Genomic DNA, 22,054 nt, shown 5'->3' with positions numbered 1-22,054 from the left:
TCGGAAAGATCTTGGATGGTTTTTCCGACAGAATTCCGCTCAAGCTTGGCTTGCATACACACAGTCACACAAAAGTTCTCTGAACTTTCGACCGTCAAGAACGCGGTGATGTACAACACTACGACGAGCCGAGAAAATGAAGTTCAATGCTACCGAGCATGCATCAAATTGTTTCCGAGCATGCATGGTTTTTTGCGTGTCGGTATTGCATACAGGCGAACAGAATTTCTGTCAAGAACTTTTTCCGTCGGAAAAATAGAGAACCAGCTCTCAATCTTTTGCTGGCGGAAATTCAGAGAGAAAAAGTTGGATGGAGCATACACACGGTCGAAATATCCAACCAAAAGCTCTCATCACGCTTTTTTTGATGGAAATTCCGACTGCATGTATGCAGCATAAGTCATCATGGCTTTTCTTTATCTTTACAGACCTCTGTAGTTCAAGTTTAAAGTGTATATATAAAGCATAAATTTTGGCCTATTAAATATACCATTGAAAGTGTTTTGTTTGAGAAGTACAAAAATATAGCTGTTGATCCTGCCAGAAAGCTTATGAGCAAATATCATCCTGTGCTGTATAGCTGCTCTGCTGCACTATTATCAATTCCTTTGTTCCTAGTTATCTTTATGGACTGCAGAACACCTCCCCTCGATGTTATGGAGAAGGGTAGGTGTTCTTTAGTACTGTCCTAGGGTAAAAACTCTGCTCCCCTATAGATACAGTGCAATGTGTGAGTGTTGTCACCATAGGACATATTGTGTTTTACTGGCAGTCTCGAAAGAGGAAAATAAAGGTAAAAAAAAAACTGAAAAAGAAAATTAACACAATACCACATCTAGGAGCTGGTAAGCCGCAATATATTATACCGTCTTTCCATTGTCTGTTGCTGAAAGGTGCTCTTATACATACATACCTAATTATTGTAACATTTTCACATACCTTCTATAGAACAATTAATTTCTCATAATTTTTTTCGCTGTCCTCTTCATTTTATCACCATACACATTATAAAGTGTGAGAAATTACACAGAATGTGGAACACATTTTAATTACTTACTTAATCAACACATTTCACTTTTGTCACCATCCAAGCTGATATTATTGACTGATGATTACACTGGACTTCATTAATAAAGTCATTTTAGTTCCCACTCTCGACATTAATCTGATAAACAGTTATAACACATTTTTGCTTATACTCTCAGTGTCATGCTTGGTGAATTACATTTTGTGCAGCTACTGTCAAGGCTGTTCAACACATTAAATTCTATTTGGCTGCATAGTATGGATTCAGATTTCTCTGATTAATACCTATCAGCCGAGGCTTCAAGCTTTAGCATGACAAGATGTCTTTATTAGTAAAGATTGTTCACTGCATCAATAGAACTAAAAAACCTTAGTACAGTACGCAGAATAACAGTATGTAGGTAGACATAAAAGGCCTGATAAATGGGCCCTAATGGACAATTCAGCAACTCAGGCATCTGCCAAAATAGCTAGTGTATGCATATAATATTATTTGTAAGGCAATGTGACTCTCTGTTGGCTTCTCGGTATAATTTGGCTCCCTAAAAGGACCCTGCCAGGACACAATTATAAAAGCTGCCATTTAATGTTTATTTAAAGGTGCATTCAGCTATAACCTTGCTTTACTGCTTATCGAGTCACTAATCAAGAATGCAGCCAGTGAAGTATTGAGCCATTTGAAATGTGCATGCTTGGTATAGAAAGAGGGATGCCCAATTGGATTGGCCACCTGAGGTGCAACAAGTGAACTGGCCCACTGCAATGAAAATTTAAATGTACTAACAAGACCAATGTGATGAATGGGCTAATGATGGGTGGTCTTTCTGGCTAATAGAGACATTTGGAAGATGGGATAATAATAATGGGTGTAATTTATGTTGTCTTTATATCTTGATCTATTGACCATTTCAACAGGCATTTTTCACTAAGGCCAGCTTCACACTGAGCCGAGGCCACGTTAGCACTAAAGCGCTGCTCCTTTTAATGTTTTAGCTCTGTCTAAGCAGCACTTTCTGGCCGATAACGGGGCGCTTTTTACCCCCGCTAGCGGCCGAAGAAGGGGTTAAACATGCCCATGTTGCGGCGCTTCTGAAGCGCTGCCCATTCATTTCAATGGGCGGGGCACTTCTGGAGCCATGTATACAGCGCTCCTAAACCGCCCCAAAGATGCTGCTTGCAGGACTTTTCCTAACATCGCGCAAGCGCACCGCTCCAGTGTGAAAAGTCACACTGAAATGAATGGAAGGCGGTATTCAGGCATTATTTAGAGGCTATTTCTAGCGCTAAAATGCCTGAAAACTGCCTCAGTGTGAAGTTGGCCTAAAGGTACCATATATACTCGAGTATTAGCCAACCTGAATATAAGGCGAGGCACCAAATTTTACCATAAAAACTGGGAAAACTTATTGACTCAAGCAAAAGTCTAGGGTGGGAAATGCAGCCGCTACTGGGTAAACAATGCCCATTTGCAGCCTCACTGTGCCCATCTGTATCATCAGTGCCCATCTGCAGCCTCACTGGGCCCATCTGCAGCCTCACTGTGCCCATCTGCAGCCTCATTGTGCCCATCTGCAGCCTCACCCATTTGCAGCCTCACTGTGCCCATCTGCAGCCTTACTGTGCCCATTTGCAGCCTCACTGTGCCCACCTGTACCTTTGATAACCAAAACAGCGGGTGTCTCCCGCTGCGTCTTGCAGTCTTAACTGTTCGGCGGCCATCCACTGTAACAAAGCCCCGCCTCCTCCTTGTCCGTGATAGACAGAACATTGATTCAGTTTCCCAGCATTGTATCAGTGTTCAGTGTTCCGTCTATCACAGATGAGGAGGAGGCGGGGCTTTTTTACAGTGGACGGCCGCCGAACAGTTAAGACTGCATGACACAGCGGGAGACCCTCACTCGAGTATAAGCGGAGGGGGGCTTTTTCAGCATTCAAAATGTGCTGAAAAGGTCAGCTTATACTCGAGTATATACGGTAATCTCTGCCAATGCATTTTAGCACAGTAATTATCAGTTTAAATTGTCCATGTTAGTGAAGTTTGCTTAATTTAAAAAAATCTAATATCTGACATATACAGTATACTATATGTTCACTGGTGATTTTAAACCGCCCCAAAGATGCTGGTTGCAGAACTTTTCCTAACATCCCGCAAGCGCACCGCCCCAGTGTGAAAAGTCACACTGAAATGAATGGGAGGTGGTATTCAGGCATTATTTAGAGGCTATTTCATAGCGCTAAAATGCCTGAAAACCACCTCAGTGTGAAGTTGGCCTAAAGGTACTGTATATACTTGAGTATAAGCCGACCTGAATATAAGCCGAGGCACCTAATTTTACCATAAAAAAACTGGGAAAACATATTGACTTGAGCAAAAGCCTAGGGTGGGAAATGCAGCAGCTACTGGGTAAACGATGCCCAAATGCAGCCTCACTGTGCCCATCTGCAGCCTCACTGTGCCCATTTGCAGCCTAACTGTGCCCATCTGCAGCCTCACTGTGCCCATCTGCAGCCTCACTGTGCCCATCTGCAGCCTCACTGTGCCCATTTGCAGCCTAACTGTGCCCATATGCAGCCTCACTGTGCCCACCTGTATCATCAGTGCCAATCTGCAGCATCACTGTGCCCATCTGCAGCCTCACTGTGCCCATCTGCAGCCTTACTGTGCCCATTTGCAGCCTCATTGTGCCCACCTGTACCTTTGATAACCAAAACAGCGGGTGTCTCCCTCTGTGTCATGCAGTCTTAACTGTTCAGTGGCCATCCACTGTAACAAAGCCCCGCCTCCTCCTCGTCCGTGATAGACGGAACACTGATTGAGTTTCCCAGCATTGTATCAGTGTTCCGTCTATCATGGATGAGGAGGAGGCGGGGCTTTGTTACAGTGGACGGCCGCCGAACAGTTAAGACTGCATGACACAGCGGGAGACCTTCACTCGAGTATAAGCTGAGGGGGGCTTTTTCAGCATAAAAAATGTACTGAAAGAGTCGGCTTATACTCGAGTATATACGGCCATCTCTGCTAATGTATTTTAGCACAGTAATTATCAGTTTAAATTGTCCATGTTAGTGAAAAGTTTGCTTAATTAAAAAAATTCTAATATCTGACATATACAGTATACTATATGTTCACTGGTGATTTTAACCCTAACTGGGGTCCTTACAAATAGGGCCTGATCCTTCTAGAAGAGCCCAGACATGCAGCCACGGTAGAGCTCTCCTTCATCCTGTACCCCCTTCTGTAACCTCCCTCTTTGTCCTTTTGGGCAGTATGTTCACCCGATTCAAAATATTGCATAGATCACCACTTTTAAGTATGTTTTTTTTTCCACATTAGTATCTTACTGAAGTTTTTCAGGAAAAACATGAAACACAAACATCCAAACAAATGACGAACGTTGTCTGTCGTGCAGTGGAACATATTAACAGAGATCACCTATTAAATGAAAATGACAATGCCCATAGAAGGAAGTAAAACAGTCATATACAACATTACACTGCAAACTTATTTTCGAGTTCAGCAACGAGGTAGCGTATAGTGTCTTTCCCTCCGGGCACCCAATGTGGGAACAAACTGTTCCCTAGAGGGAGACCTACCTGCCACTTGCTTGTTTTGGTAGATTGTGATAGGAGGTGTGAAGCATTATAAAGCTGAACATATTTGTTTCTATTATGGTAATACCTGTAAGCTTTCCTATTATGTGAGACCCATGGTGTGCATGATTAAATCATGACTTTCAATTGCATAGATTGTATCCCTATATGCATGGGGATTGTGGTAGTTTTGCTGTTCTAATCCAGTTCAACCATGGTTCCCAAAGGGTTATTGCCTTGGTCTAAGTACCTTTACTGGAGGCCATCAGGATTTCGTAAGTGGAGTGTAAGTTCACTAGTTCTAATGTATCTTTGATAGTAGGGGCCTTACTTGATTTCCACATTTTTGTTAGGCTTAATTTTGCTGCAAGGAGGACATGTGTTTTAACCATTCAGAATGGTTGTGGAATGCTTCCGATCCTCATGTTTAATAGGACTAGTGCTGGGGTCTGGGGGATGCTAATTTCAGTGATGTCTTCCAATATTCTGAAGATGTGCGTCCAGAAGGAGTGTAGGACAGGACATGTTTAGAATATGTGAATCATATCTCCCTTTGTTCCTTGGCACCTCCAGCAAGAATCGGAAGGTTGAGTTTAAGTATGTTTTTGAAAGTACATGCAAAGTAAATTTGCTGCACTTTTCATTTGTATAATAGTAGTACTTTCTTATGTATCTGATTTTCCAATCTGGTTTATGAAGCATGTAAGCCTCTATACTGTACGTGTACATGTTTAAAAGGTTATAGAGGTACCATCATCCTAAATTGGATATTAGGGAAGAGTAACTAGGGGTGACCCCTAAAGAACCCCCAGTGGGAAGAGTAATGGACTATCCCAGTACCCAATTATTGAACCAAGATATTAAAAATATATAAGTTTTATTTGTACAAAATTGTTAAAAATACATAGATGCACAATGTGTGATAAAACAGCAATTCATGATTTCCCCTCACTACAATTTATTGATACATTGGTATAATAAAGTGTTTGCTTTGTTGTAGATGATATTACATATAACACCTCCTGAAGAAGCAGCCTTTGCCACTAAACATGTAGAGGATTTAGCGTACATTTTGAATCACATGCCTTAAGCTTTCGTCTGAGGCTACTATGTGACCAGTTAGACATGTTTGTATAACTTACTGTCTGTTGAGGTTAAAATGAAATGCTGTTTTATCACACATTGTGCATCTATGTCTTTTTAACAATTTTGTACAAATACAATTTATATATTTTTATTATTTTTGTTTGATAATTGGGTACCAATATAGTCTATTACTCTTACAATCTGGCTTATGTATCTAGTAAACCAAAACAAACAAATTTTGTTTGTTTTGGTTTGGGGGACTTTGTGAGACACGTTTTAAGGATTAAAAAAAAAAAAAAAGCTCACAGTAATATATAAAGATGTTTCATAAATAAATATGCATGTGCATATGAACTGTTTCATAAGTTTTCCACATCCCAATTGGTTGATAACACATCAGTTCTTGCACAGTTCTCTTGACGTGTTTCACAAGTCAATGCTTGCTTCATCAGGAGATGTGAGATCACATGAATGTTTGCAAGGGAGAAATCAAGTTGTTAAAAAAGGGGGGAAGGGGAGACACCACACACATTATACTTACAAGTCCACTAATGTAACACACAACAGAAACTTGACAATGGTCCTAATACAGAGTAAGTGCGGTTACAATGTGGCAACTGGTCCACATAGCTCTGGGTGGGAGTTGTGAAAGGAGACAAGCCAACCAAAGTAGATCACAGAGACCCAACAGGGTAAGGGCAGCAATCCCACCAAGGCTAGATGAACAAAAAGCATACAGCCCATGATGGCAGAATTTAACAATTGCACAGTTCTTTCTTGACTGAGCAAACTGACACTGTAAGCTCTGGAAGGATCAGATTTACTTTAATCACTGAGAGTTCAGATATTACTGAAGAACTACATTACATAACTTTAGGTCTCATTTACTAAAGTATTAAAAGACTGACTGACTGAGAAAGGATGACAGACTAAGAAAGAGCTACACCTATGTTCCCTACAGACTTGTAATTGTGATCGGATGCTTGAAGTGCCAACAGGTGTACTTGACGTCTTGTCACATTATCACATACTAGTCAGCACTAGCCAGGTCAGAGCAGAACATTTTCAACAAGGCAAAGTACAATATGACCTATGAAACATTATACAAATAAAATAAAAAACACTATGATTATGTGTCTTAAATGTATTTTTGCTTTAAATATGTTATTAATTGCATTTGGAGGTCAGATGCGGGTTGACTAAAATCAGAGGCAAAATTATTATTTCTTCCTACAACAGAATTTTAGAACGCCAAATGATAGCATGCCATTGAGGTTGTCTTTCTCCATTAAGAAAGCAGCACCTGTTGTATGCCACCTTTGATCTTTTATCTCAATGGTGTGGGATTATTTTGTATTGCTTGCCTTGGCTAGTTTTCAGTTGCAAAATAGATGAGATGTTAAGGAGACATGAATTTTTAACACATTTTAAATTAAATCATTAGATTTCTAGAGCTAAATGCAATTTCATAAGGGTCTGAAGTAAGTGCTCTTGGCAGTGCTTGCAACGTCCCAGTAGGTGGCTGATTACTAACTAAGACTTGATTATTGGAGGAATGATTGCTTCATAGACTGCAACTGGGAAATCAAGCTATGTGCCCGAAACAAGTGCACGGAGGTGGGATGTCACCCAGATTGATCTCATTTGTTATTTTCTCTATTGTTTATTTTTGGCTTGCAGAACCCCCTTCAGCTCCAAGAAATGTCAATTTCAACATAAATGAAACTGCTCTTTATCTGGAGTGGAGTCCGCCTTTCGACACTGGTGGCAGAAAGGACCTTGTCTACAATGTGATCTGCAAAAAATGTGGAGCAGACATCAACCAATGTGATCTTTGCGGTGGAGGAATTCGATTTGTACCTCAACATTCTGGCCTGGTCAATGCCTCTGTCATTGTCCTGGACTTTTTATCTCATGTCAACTATACATTTGAAATTGAGGCAGTCAATGGAGTTACCGAGCTGAGTTTGTCTGCCAGACAGTACACATCTATCACCATCACAACAGATCAGGAAGGTAGGTTTAGCATTTATATTGAAGATTTTGTTTTTATGTCAAAAAAAGACAAAAAAAAATGAAAAAATGAAAATAATGACAATGGGAATAGTTTTTTTAGTTTTCTTGCATTCCAAATCTCTTACCCTTTTTACTTTCTTTGGGATCAGCTGTAAAGATTATAGACCTGGCTGCTTGGTAGCAGGTAAAATCTGATACCGAGTACTTACCTGAAGATTTCCTTATCTTAAGAACAGAAGCAATGGAGAAACCCCAACCAAGGAATTGGATACAAATGTAAAATTAACTGTAAACTCCCTTAAAGAGGGTGGTATCTGGTCAACAAACGCTATAGTATTTACATACTATTGTGTAGATTGAAAGAGAAGGGGTTCCATGACATCCTTCAAAATGTAATCTTGCAATTTAAAATATCTAGTACAGCTTTCCCAAGAACTTTTATATGCTGCAGTAGTACCATGTAATGTTACTGTGTATTTCCAACAAGTGTGTTAGCTTGAAGGGCACACTTTAGCCCCACTCTATCTGTATTCCAGGACCAGGCCTGCAGCCATAGGATGCATATAATTGTATAATAGAGCCTGGTTAAGGAAATTTATATATCATCTTCCATCTCTCAAGTATGTAAAGGTCTTAGCTGAAATAGACTGCAATCTTAAATTTACAATCATTTCCTGCCTTTAAGTTAGAGCTAGATTTCTTCAGAATGATAGAGGAGGAAAGAATTTTGTGGGCTGCAGAGTTTGTAAACTGATTTAGACTAGCATAGGTCTTGGTGTTAAGAATACAATTTGGAGAAGCAGAGATTTGGCATGCAAATGCACTAATTTATTACTCTTCAGGTGAACGTGGTCTTTAGAGCCATTACCATTGTCGTTTGTGTATAAAACTTTTTTTTGCTTGTTGTCTTAGTGTGATGTTGTGCGAAACAGATATGGTTGTACTTTGTGCCATTTTGTTGGAAAGCGATGAAACACAGTGTAAATGAAAAAAATGTCAATGTAATTTGGGATATAAGGGTGAAGCAAATAGTTGGATTGCATTTAGGAAGTTTTGGGGTTCTTGGAATGTCAAACACGGTTTGACTTACCTCCTTTTTATAATGGTATAAATGTACTTTGATGTATATTGGCATTACAACTTCCTGTGTCTCACTTTTATGTACCTGTATGTAAAACAGACATAATATGGATGGAATCCGGCTTAACAAGACTATATTATAAGCAAATCTATTGTCAGTTTTTATAAATAGACCCGTAAAGCCCCCTTTCCACCTTTCTGATCTGGCTTGCTGCATGTTAACATGTGTTATGTTGCACACACTTTTGTGAATTCATTTGAATGGGCTGCCAACACACTAGAACCAACTAAAAACCATACCTGCACTACTTTCCCTGCACAGCATACAACAGCACAGGTGCATTGCTTTGGTGCATTGGGTTGCTATTCAAAATAAATGGCACCACAATGCATGCAAGCTCGGTTACCGTGCATTGCATTAAATCAGTAGTAAAGTCTGCTTTGTCATTTTTACCTACAGGTAAGCCTATAATAAGGCTTACCTATAGGTCAAATTTATATCTCCTAAACATGCACTGTTTAGGAGATATTCACCCTGGATGCATTAAAATAAACATTTTTCTCATTAAAAAAAGATAATGAAGGATGGTGGGTTATTGGCTCCTAGCTGAATGCACATCTACACTTAAAATGGTTGTAAATCCTTCCATATACCCAGTGAAGTGACTGGTGATACAGAGAGGGGTTGATTTACTAAAACTGGAGAGTGCAAAATCTGGTGCAGCTCTGCATAGAATCAAATCAGCTTCCTGGTTTTATTGTCAAGCTGAACAAGTTGAAGTTAGAAGCTGATTGGTTACTGTGTACATTTGCACCAGATTTTGCACTCTCCTGTTTAAGGAAATCAACCCCAGAGATTAAACAAATCTTCCTACATAAGTTGTACCCGTTTATTTGCAATCTTCTCTTCTCTACATCAATTCAAAGTGCAGAATTTACACATCTTGTCTGAATGGTCAGAAAGCAGGGGGTGGGAAGCTGAAGTTACATTCTGCAGAGCTCAGTGAGGAGAGGTCTGAGAGCTAATTAGAGGGAAGGGACCCTTCACCCTCTTCAGACAGCACACAGGAGAGAGCTGAGGCTCTCAATTAGCTGGTGCTCCTTCCCCTGTCACCTTTTTTCTTTTGGTGTCAGCAAAATTTGTCAGAAGTGACTAATGCTGATAGCAGAGGAATGAGGCAGCAGACAGAAATGACAGCTAGTGTTCTTAATTGAGACAAGTACACATTATATAGGGATATGCTTTGTTCTTATTTCATGTCTGAGGTTTACAATTACTTTAAAGAAAACAGATAAAATGATGAAGCTGTAAATGCAAGGAGCGCAAAAGATTTGTAGAACCTAGTCCGTCTTGGTATTAATTCTGGTAGCCATAGAGAGAAGATGGCGAGAAAGCACCTACCTATTCCAGGCCCTGTTCCTGTATAGGAGCTGACCTGATTTCTTAGCCAGTCATCTATGTGCAATAAGAAATGGAAGAATGGAAAAACTGCGCTTAGAGACTGCTAAGCTGCCAACACTTCACTAGACATATAATGAAAAAAAAAAATGTATACAAAATAATGTGGCGCTCATAATGGTGAAAATCCTAAAAAACATATATGTATATGGCCTAGGTTTCCCAAGGTATGTGAAAACAAATTACATGAACAATAAAAAAAGTAGATGAGTAAAAAATAATTGAGAGGAAAATATATAAATATAAATATAAATATATATATATATATATATATATATATATATATACATACATATATATATATAAAAAATAATATATATACATTTTTTTTTTTAATTTGTGAGCAAAAATAAATGAGGATTACTCAAAGTTCATGAATAAACATCACAGGATAGTCCGTCATGAAGAATAAGTCCATATATGAAGAAGTATTCACCCATGCTGTTCAAGGTAAATAAAGACTTGATCTTTAAAGTGCAATCCAAACACCAAGTGATAAAGTTGGCACACTTACCAGAAATGATGGACTCAGATACTATACAGCATGTGAGTCAAACAAGCAGTCATGAGGGAACGCCTCAGCAGGATCCAGCACTGAAAGGTGGATGTTTAGAAAATAAGCCCCATCCGATATTCAAAGGAGAGGTTTCAACTTTGGATAACAGCCTCCAAAATGTGCGGCGGACCACGTCAGATGATAAGGCAATCCATGATGATATGTGTAAAAAGCAAATAGCCGTACATAGTGTAACACTGCATGGTAGGTTTTATTGTAAAAAAGAGGGTGTACAATTACAAGAATTCCAATAAAAGCATGCTATGTAATCCTTCAATAGTATAGGCAAATCCCAATGACTCCATGAACGTCTATGGGGTGATTTGTCTATACTATTGAAGGATTAAATAGTGTGCTTTTATTGGAATTCAAAGTGTGTTTTTTTTAGAAGCCTTAGTGCGCACGCTAAGGCTATTTAAAGGGCTGCTGCACAGCTATGGCAATTTGCGCAGGAGAGTCAACCAGCCGCCGTATAACGACTGCAGCTGTTCGGCTACTGGTAAAAGATCAAGTTTTTATTTAGCTCGAACCGTACGGGTGATTCCTTTTTCATATATGGGACTTATTCTTCATGATAGACTATCATGCGATGTTCATTCATGAACTTTGAGTAAACCTATTTTTTTTTTAAATGTTTTATATATATATTATTTTTTATATATATATTTGTATATATTTTTTCACTTATTTTTCACTCAGCTACCTTTTTTATTGTTCATTCACATGTAATTTGTTTTCACATACCTTGGGAAACCTAGTTCCATATACATATATTTTTTAGGATTTTCACCATTATGAGCACCAAATTATTTTATATACATCTATGTGCAATAAAACAAACATCAGCAGAGAAAAAATGTAACACCAAATATGACTTTTTGATTGTTTCATCACTGGGGCACTTTAGATAAAGAAGACTTATGTTGAAGTTTTCTTAAACTGAGATTTTAGTCTTGGGTGTATGTTAGTGTGTTGTGTAATACACTGATTGTCCACCACTGGTACCAGAAGAAAATCATTGGATTTGGTTGGTGCTTTTTAATTGAAAATTCATCTTAACAGTATTATAACAGATTTACCTATATACTGTATAAGGTGGTTTGGGGCGCAAAATAAATGTCCATATCGAAGAGTAGTTGAGTGTTGAGGGATCACAGAGTAAACATTGGTTAAATGGTTAAGTGCTTTAAAGTAGATGTAAACCCTAATCGGATGGTGATTAGTTTGCTATCAGAAACGAAAAAAAAAAAAGACTTGTTTTCATTGGTTTTCATTCTTTGTTGCATCTTAGTGCTGCTGAATTTCCTACAACCAGTTCCTCTCTAACGCTGCACTCCAGAAATGGTTCCATTGCATTTTTTCAGGGTGAGCTTCATGACAGTCACAACAGTGTTTCATGCCTGTGTAATGTGGGTTAAATACATTCTTTGTAGTCTTCAGTGGAAACCCATGTGACATGGTGACAATGCAGGAGTGCAATTAGTAGACAGAGACAGAACATTGTCACTCCATACCAGAAAGTGTCAGAACAAGGACCACCAGGTACTATTTTAATAAAAGCTTAAGATTTAAAAATATTGAAAATTACGCATGAAATTACAATTTAAAGATTATATGAAATTTTAGTGACTGGGTTTATATATCATTTAATAGGGCCGAGAACTATTGATGTACTCCACAAGCTCCATTTTTCCTTCTTACTGACTCTTCTGGCAAGATACCCTTGCCAAAGCTTCCACTTCCTCCCTACAGTTATAAAATGAAAATAGGGTGTCATGCTCCCTATCTGGTGTGTTTGTCATAAAGTAAAGTAAATTAGTAACTCTAAAATCCAACAGAGAGTGAGACATCCTCCTAAGAGGCTCCCCGGTGTGCTAAGTCAAGTATAGCATTATAAGAGGGAAACTGAACTTGAAATGTACGTAGGAATAAAAATCATTATTGTCCTTCCCCTACTGGAATATCCGTTTTTCAATAGCAGCCAGTATAAGATTTTTGTACAGACTTTTTCTTATTATTTGAAGACTGCGGGGTTAGAAAAAATCAGAGAATGAGGTAGCATCATTTTAATGACAATGAGGGATATCCTGCCCTTCTAATGAGAATCCGCAAAACTGCCTGAACCATCTGGGAAGAAGAAATAAAGGTATTTTCTAAGTTACTTAAAATACTTTAATTTATTTTTGATAGAAGATGTGAATGCACATCTAGCAGCAACCCCAGCTATCTCATGGGAAAAGAAGAAATCATACTTAAAATAGCAGAACTTCACCTATAACAGCTTGATAAAAAATGATGTTTTTTTAGCAAGGAACATACATTCCACATTAATAATTATGCTACCAAAATTTGTGTTTGCTGTAAATTGCCTCCAGCATTGTTCCTGTTTCTTCTTACTGGAGGCTACTATTTTGCTGATGCCCAGAGCCCCTGAACAGTAGTAAATCATGAAGCAGAACTAAACCCATCAGTTTAATGGTTTAAAAAAAAAAGTTACATTCCTGGAATGCCAGGATTGCTAACTGTTACATTTGCTTGTGTCCTCAACCAAAATGTCAAACCATCAAATGGCTGGTGTCATAACCGATCACATGTTCAGCACCATGGCAGTTGCATATCAAACAGAAGCAGCTTCCTTGGCTGCAAAGGATAGGAGGGTTTAATTCTGCTTTAAAGTGGATGTAAACCCTCACATATACCCAGTGAATTGAACAGCCTCAGATGATACACAGGGATGAAACAAATCTCCCTACATAAGTTTTACATGTATATCTGTTTTCTTCATCTTTATTTACTGTTTAGAATGTGCACATTCTGTTAGGAGATTTTCTATTCCTTTCAGCACTGCAATGAAGTCTGGGCATACAGCAAAGACAGCTGATTGGAGAACAGGCACACACCCCCTCTCCACATAGGTAAAGACTTTCAGCTCTGTCCCTTGAATAGTTCAGGGCTCTGCTAATCTATTTATAGCATCCTCCCCAACACAAAACTCAGGCTGCTTTTATCATATGTGATGGAGAACTTGTCAGGAGTTATCAGGCTGATAACAGAAGAATGGAGCAGGAGACAACTACAGGACATACTGTAGTGCTTTGAAGAGAGATAAGAAAACACTGCAGATATATGTGCCCAGCTGAAATTTCATGAATCGGGTTTACATCCACTTTAAGTCTGACAGCAGATCGACCTCTACAAACTTTCAGTGCTTAAAATGCCTAAAAATGGAGAGCAACTGTATATGTGCATAGCAGGGTGAGACTGTGTATTACTGGATTTTAAATAGTATAGACGCTTATTTTAATGTTTTACATACACTGTAGCTATACCTGCAAAAGGGTCCAGCCTGAAGTGATCTAGCAGGACTTAATTTTATGACTAACTTTCCACTTTAAAGTGAACCTTGCACTACAATGCAGGGCATGCTTATAACACCAGGCCTCCTTCCCTTATCTAAAATTGATAAACTAAGATAATGAAAACTCCTACCTTACAGCTGGCTTCTGTACTAGAGTTGGGCGAACAGTTCGAGCTGAGCAAAAGTTCGGACCGAACATCGCCTGTTTGCCGAACACCTGAATTTGCAGGACGCTAGGCGGGATGTTCACCCGTTAAGCTCCCCACAATGCACTATGCTCTGCACAGTGCATTCTAAGCCTTTCCCAATGAGGGCATAGTGAAGAGCTAGTTGTTGAGAAGCAGGCCAGGAAGCCAGCCGCTGCATCCTTAACAACAGATGAGTCATCAGCTGTCAATGGGCTTCCCCGCTGACAACTGAATGAAAAACAAAACATTGCTGGTCATAGAAAAATGTGAAAAAAAAGCAGCGTGGGGGTCCCCTCCAATCCATACCAGGCTCTTTGGGTCTGGTGTGGATTTTAAGGGGAACCCCATGCCAATTTCTTTTTTTTTTTAAATGGCGTGGGGTCCCCCCAAAATCCACACCAGACCCTTATCTGAGCATGTAGCCTAGCAGGCCAGGAAAGGGGGATGAGCGAGCGCCCCCCCAAACCATACCAGGTCACATGCCCTCAAAATGGAGGGGTGCTCTGCCCCCCTGCCCCAAAGCACCTTGTTACCATGTTGAAGGGGATCAAGGGCCTCATTCACATACCACAACCCGGGGCTGTGATATGTGAATGAGTATGGGGTACATAGTACCCCTACCCATTCACCAAGAAAGTGTCAAAAAGAAGTAAAAACACACAGAGTTTTTGACAGTTCCTTTAAATAAAAAAACAATATCCCTTGATGTAGATCCATTGTCAATCACGACGCCGCCGCCACCACCAGACCCGAAAAAGAAAAAAAAATGCCCTGCCTGCAACGAAGGCTAGCCGCCATCTGCCTGCTCCGCCATCTGACAGTTCTTAAATCGGTAAGGGGTGGGTCCACCTGGCGACATAATCTGGTGGCATTGCCCCATGTGACATCACCAACCCAGCATGCACCGATCAGTGATGTCACACGGGGGCAGTACCATCAGGTGATGTCACCAGTTGGCTTACCTATTTAGGAACTGTCAGATGGCGGAGCAGGCAGATGGCAGTTAGCCTTCGTCGTGGGTGGAGCTTCTTTTTTTGTACATCTGGGGACATTGTTTTTCTTTATTTTTAATAAAGGAATTGTCAAAAGCTGTGTCTGTCTTATTTTTTTTTTTTTTTTTGTGAATGGGTAGGGGTACTATTTATTCACATGGGGGGGGGCGGAATCTGGGGGCCCAGTTGTTTAAGGGGGCTTCCAGATTCCGATAAGCCCCCTGCCCGCAGACTCCCACAGCCACAGCCCAGGGTTTTTGTCGGGAAGAGGCCCATGTAAATTTTGGCATGGGTTTCCCCTAAAATCCATACCAGACCCTTGGGTCTGGTATGGATTGGGGGTTATGAATTGCCCCCACGCCATTTTTTTTCTAATGCTGGCAATAGTAATGTATTGCCCGCAATTTAAATGTAATTTTTTTCTCTTTATAAATGTCAGTTTTGCTGCAGCAGGTTCTATACAACGCACAGATGTACCACTTTACAGGAAGACTAAGGGGACCCCCCAGGCACTATATTTAAAGGAATTTTTCATTTTTATTGTTTCCCTTTAAGCATCAGTAAAATCGCTGCTCCTTTAAAAATTATCTCTTTAAAGTTTTTTTTTTGCATTGGTACATGTTCCCCGGGGTAGTACTCAGGCCACCATACCCTTTTTATGGCCAATACCTTGCATATAAGCCTTCAATTGGGGACTTTTGATTTTTCAAATTCGGGTCCCATAGACTTCAATGGGGTTAGGGTCCAAACTTTTGTGATGGTCGAGAGTTCTGGTGCGAACCAAACCAGGGGTGTTCGCCCCATCTCTGTATCTTCTGGAAAGAACTTGGGAAACATGATGATGCAAAATATACAGATGACATGCCAATAGATTGCAAAAGTGTCTACTCATGGGATTAGTGACCTTCAGCTTTCCAAGACTCTTGCTGGCAGGTTTTGGACATTGCAACCCCCCCCCTTCCTCAGGCGCTATGAACAATGTACAGCTAACAGGATTTACATGATTGTGTGGACTCAGTTTTTTTGTTGACCCTGGATGATGGCCAAACCAATTTTGATGGAAAAAAAAGCTTATGAAGGCTTTGTCAGGGTAGTCCTGTGATCTGTTTGAGTTGTACTAATTACTTTTAAAAGACGTGCCTACACATTACTTAATATCACTCACTTCACATAAAATAATATATATAATGCTAGGCCCACTTTAATCTGAAAATGTCTTTGATGTGACTGATACATTTTTACCTGCTCATGTGACAATTTCAGAATTTTTTTTTCTTAACAGATATGCAGATTCGTATTATGATCTATGTTCTGAATTTGATGTCAGGTAGTGCAAACAGCATCTATGCTGAATCTTTGCTGAGATAAAATTAGGGCCCCCACATGCAGCCTAAGGCACCTCAGCAGTCTGAGGATACTGCTATGTAGTATGGTATACGGCTTTCTTATTTAGGTCTGTTAACACTTACATGTGATATGTATGTGCATTGTGATAAGGTGACATTCATTTTCAATGACACCCCAAGATTAGTTTTAAAAAATAAAAATGTAAAAAATGCACCTCTTAGTGCAGCACATTTAATAAAAAAATGTATCCATTGCATTGGAAGAAAAATCAGGTGGACACAGTTATTGGCCCATTGATGCACTTTGAGGACAGTTGCATTAACATGTCAAAAAAACACACATGGGATGTGAAGTTGCCTTATGAGTAAAGTCAGGACGGGCAACGTATTTATTTTTCATGTCTGTCACTTACAGTTCTGTGTGTATAGAATTACATTATTTGTCTCTCTGATGGCGCTGCCTGAAGTTCATACATTATTTAATATTCACGTTATGGCAGCTGTAGATTTATAGTCCTGCCCAGTGTTAAGGTAAACCTGGCTTGTATCACTCTACATTGAACTGAATAGAGGAGGCCGCATAATAAATGACAGTGCAGTCACCTCGATACACATGTGTAGTAGAGCACAGGAAAGATTTACATGACACTTTCTGTATCAGTAGGATACAAAGAAGGAAAAGGTGTATATTATAATTCTGTAAAAATCATACAGGTGCCTACTAGGGATGAGTGGAGTGATTTACCTATTTTTCTGTTAGTTTTTTTTCATTGAGCCATTGCACATTTAAAAGAGAAGTATGGCCAAAGCTTTTTTTGCCCACGCTTCTCTTGTGGGTCACAGGAGGGCAATTATTTTTGCTCTCCTGTGACCCAGAGTAAGCTTATAGTGGGCTATTGTCCGCTCTTAGCTAGTGTACTAGAACTGCTGCAGGTTCTGGAAGGATCCCAACAATATTGTTGGGAAACCCTGTTTTCAGACAGCCAGGCACTATATTATATATTGTCTTTGAAAATTGCAAGTAAACCAAAGGAATAAGCAGTGGGGAAGCTACAGAGCATACAGGGAATCTAAGAAGTTGTATTTTTTAAAAAAATAACAAACAGGTGTATACTTAGCTGCTCTGTGCAATGGAACCTCCTCTTCTTGGGTCCCCCGTGGGCACTCCTGGCTCCTCCTCTCTGGCGAGTGCCCCCAGAGAAAGACGCTTTCTATGGGGCACTTGTGTGGGCTTGCTTCCAAGCTCCACTGTCTGTCTATAGACACAGACTGTGGACCCTGGCCCCGCTTCTCACTCCTTCATCACTGGCTTTGGTTGACATCAGCGGGAGTTCCCACTGCCTATACAAAGCCCGTGAGACCAGGAAAGGAGGGGAGGCTGGATTGAATGAGGGTTCAGGTAAGTAAAAGGGGAGATAAGGGGCTGATACTGATGCCTCAACACACAAAAAATGTTGAGGCTTTAAACCACTTTAAGCCTATATAGAAGTGTCAAAAATAACTATTGTTTGTATTGTACCAGACAGTAGTTGAAAACAAAAAAGCAGAGGGGCAGGAGGTGGAGCCTAGCAGAGCAGACATGCATTGTTAGAGCTCCACACCGCTGAGGAGAGAAGAGAAGGACAAAGCGGAGCCTGCAGGCTCAAAAGGTATCCATTTGAACCTTTTTGCCCCAGGGAACAAACTGTGAAAGTTTGGGCAGGAAATATGGTACTGGGAGGAAACCGTGGCAGAAATAAAAATCACCTCACAAAGAGCTCACAGGCACTCACTGCAGCTGAAGCAGCTCCAGTCACCTCACAAGATACAGCATCAGGGCGCTCTCACAGACAGAAAATGTCACAGCAAGACTCTCCATTTGAGTCAGATACAGAACAAATCCTCTCACAAACTTCTCCACAAGCCTCCTCAGTATCCCCAGTAATATTATTACAATTTGAAAAGATGCTTCATAAGGCTTTAAAACAAACCTCAGACCAAATAACAAAAAGCCTAACCAAAGAAATAAGAGAGCTGGGAAACCGCACCGCAGCCTTAGAAATAAAAATGGATGAAATTGAAATTACAACCCAAGAAAATATAACAGAATTGGAACAATTAAAAAAAGAGAATTTAATACTTCAAACTAAGCTCGAAGATTACGAAAATAGAGCCAGACGTTCAAACTTGCGCATAAGGGGAATACCTGAAACTGTGACAGACCTGCAATCTACTATTACTGCTCTATTACAAGAACTAAAGCCAGATATCCCTATTGAACGTTTAGAACTGGACAGAGTACACAGAGCCCTCACAGCCAAAAAGAAAGATGGACCCCCACGTGATATAATCACAAAATTTCATTATTACAGAACGAAAGAACAAATACTAATTGCTGCAAGAGAAAAAAAGGAACTTAATTTTCAAGGACACAATTATCAAATTTTTGCTGACCTATCCCAACTTACTATTACTAAAAGACGATCCATGAAACCCCAACTAATGGAACTGCAACGCCACAACATTATGTATCAATGGGGCTTCCCCTTTTCAGTCAGATTTAACTACCAAGGTACAATTTACAGAAGCAGATCAGCAGATGAACTACAACAAACCCTTTTAAAATTAAATCTGACAGAACCCACAAGCAGCAACACTCCCACACGCAGAAGAATGGCGTCATCTTCACCTTCAGGCAGCACCCAGAAAATTTCAGAACAAAATGGGAATCATCATTCTCACAAAAGAGGCCGTTATGCCACATCATCCATGGACCAAGAAGATTCAATGGACTGACATCCTAATTCCTGATATCTCTTCATTTATTATACTAAGAGATGGTTCTCTATAAAAAACCTGTATTTATAACTGAATGTAACTGCATTCTGATAGTCACACACTGTGTGGGATCATGTTACATTCCAGTTATATTTCTTATTACTTCTGATTCATATAGCCTTAGAATATATAAGTGAAATAAGGAAATTCTTGTTCAGTTATATATTATCAGGTAATAACAATAGATTTATTACTTTTTAGGACAAATATGTTCAATAATCCAGAAGTAATGGAAGCTTTTTCTTTCTTTTCTTAAAACAAATATATTATTACCTAACTAGTTCCTAGAATTATGTTTTTGTTTATTCTAATCTGAAGCAATACAACCTCAATTTTATGAGTTAACATATCTAAACAGTTACATATGAATAAAATATGTAATTGTTTACTCTAAAAGGGTTAAAATCCCAAAATAATTCAAACTATCTTCATCAATACCAAAGTTATTAACAGTACATTTCTAACTGAATTATTTAGCCTAGGGCAAGACTAACCATATACAACCACCCTGGAATAAATAATTTCAACAAAAACTATATTCTGCACTCCAATTAATGAAACATCATTTTGATGTCTTTTGACATAGCACTTCTCTCCTGTAAGCGGAAGATCCGTGTACCCCCATTAGCCCTCCTCATTCTCCCAACCATATTATGTGGGAGTGTGACAAAGGCACTTATTCCCCTGAGAGAGATATTTATTCTCTTTCACGGGTAAATTGTGATTACTTGCAAAAAATAATTTATACAATGTATCATCTAATCTCATATGTTTTTTGTTTACTCTTTACTCCAGAATTCACTGGTTTCTTTTCTATCTATTCATCTCTTCAGTCCACACAGGTTGATCTGCGCAGTCAGCTCTGCATAACAAAAAGTAAGTCAAAACTATTTGATCTATTGCCATGGCACCACTGAATATACTTTCCCTGAATGTTCAGGGAATAAATGTCCCTCAAAAAAGGACCAAAGCCTTCCGTACTTTCCATAACAAGAAGGCTCACATAGTATGCCTCCAAGAAACACACTTCACCAAAGATTCTACTCCAAAATATATTTCTCCTTTTTATCAACAAATTTACACGGCTTCTGCCTGTACCAAGCAAAGGGGAACTCTAATTGCATTTCACCGATCCACACCATTCACCTTATCATCAGAAATTAAAGACCCAGAAGGTAGATACCTGATACTCATGGGTTATATAATGGATACAGCAATCACGGTGATTTCCTACTACGCTCCTAACAAACAACCTACACCATTCCTCTCACATATATTACAAGTGATTAATACACACAAAATAGGAACAGTGATAATGTGTGGGGATTCGAACCAGGTCCTCCTCCCATTTCTAGATAAATCACCTTTTACACCATCCAAAATAACCTCTAGATTACCTTTTTCTCAACTTCTTTCCAAATACAATCTGGTAGATTCATGGAGAGAAAGTAACCCAATGAAAAAGAAATTCACTTATTTCTCGCACCCTCATCAAACCTTCACCAGAATAGATCATATTTTTCTAACAATAGGAATGATACCAGAAATTATTGCATCAGATATAATTCCGATTCCGTGGTCTGACCATAATGCAGTATACACTACTATAGCCTCAGCCATACCAAAAGCGCATGACCCAACGTGGTACTTACCGGACATAATGCTCAAACACCCACTACATCAGATGGCCATTGAACAAGCTTTAAAGGAATACATATCAATTAATAACACAACAGACATCTCCCCAATAACACTGTGGGAAGCTCATAAGCCTGTCTTGCGTGGTACAATACAACGACAAATGGCACTATTTAAACGGGAACGCAAAAATCTAGCAAAAAAACTAGAACTCAATTTTAATGCAGCCTACATATCATTTCAAGATAATCCATCTCAGAGTACAAAATCTCATCTGGAAAAATCTAGATTGGAATACGATCTATTTCTCACTGAGTCAGTTGATAAATCCCTCAAACGCTCCAAACACAATTTCTACATGAATACAAACAAACCAGGTACATATTTGGCTCGGGCATTAAATTCAACTAACAAATCTTTCAAACCAATACGTTTGAAATTATCAAAAAATGTTTACACTTGTAATCCAGTTAAAATAGTCCATAAATTTCACTCACATCTCGCAACTTTATACAAGACAAACAATGAATTTAATCCTACAGAAGCTGAATCCTTCTTCTCAAAAATAACCTTACCTGAGTTATCTCAGAATCAAAAAAGCAGTTTGGATGAGCCTATAACTATAGATGAAGTTGCTAACGCCATAAAAGACCTAAAACTTAACAAAAGACCAGGCCCAGACGGCTACTCGGCTTTATACTATAAAACATTCTCAGAAATACTCTCTCCCATTCTCACTGAAACTTTTAACAAACTTCTAGATGGACATTCTTTTCGGCAAGAAACACTAATGGCAATTGTTTGTATGATCCCAAAACCCCTTTCTGATGATACTTCCTGTGTGAATTATCGGCCTATCTCTCTGTTAAACCTCGATATTAAATTATTAGCAAAAATAATA

The 22,054-nt window shown here is 39.3% G+C and overlaps 1 protein-coding gene across 5 annotated transcripts in view; it reads left to right on the top strand.

Moving 5' to 3' along the window:
* The window catches only part of EPHA6 (EPH receptor A6), a 1,236,911-nt gene that overhangs the window by 645,421 nt on the left and 569,436 nt on the right, over positions 1-22,054 (top strand). For all 5 annotated transcript variants that reach the window (XM_073616994.1, XM_073616989.1, XM_073616991.1 and 2 more), the window contains exon 5: positions 7,384-7,719. In XM_073616994.1, coding sequence (XP_073473095.1) covers positions 7,384-7,719 — 336 coding nt within the window. The remainder of the gene's footprint in view (positions 1-7,383; positions 7,720-22,054) is intronic.

Source organism: Aquarana catesbeiana, linkage group LG02 (genome assembly GCF_042186555.1).
Source record: "Aquarana catesbeiana isolate 2022-GZ linkage group LG02, ASM4218655v1, whole genome shotgun sequence".
Classification (NCBI taxonomy): domain Eukaryota; kingdom Metazoa; phylum Chordata; class Amphibia; order Anura; family Ranidae; genus Aquarana; species Aquarana catesbeiana.
This window is presented reverse-complemented; position numbering and strand designations above follow the sequence as displayed.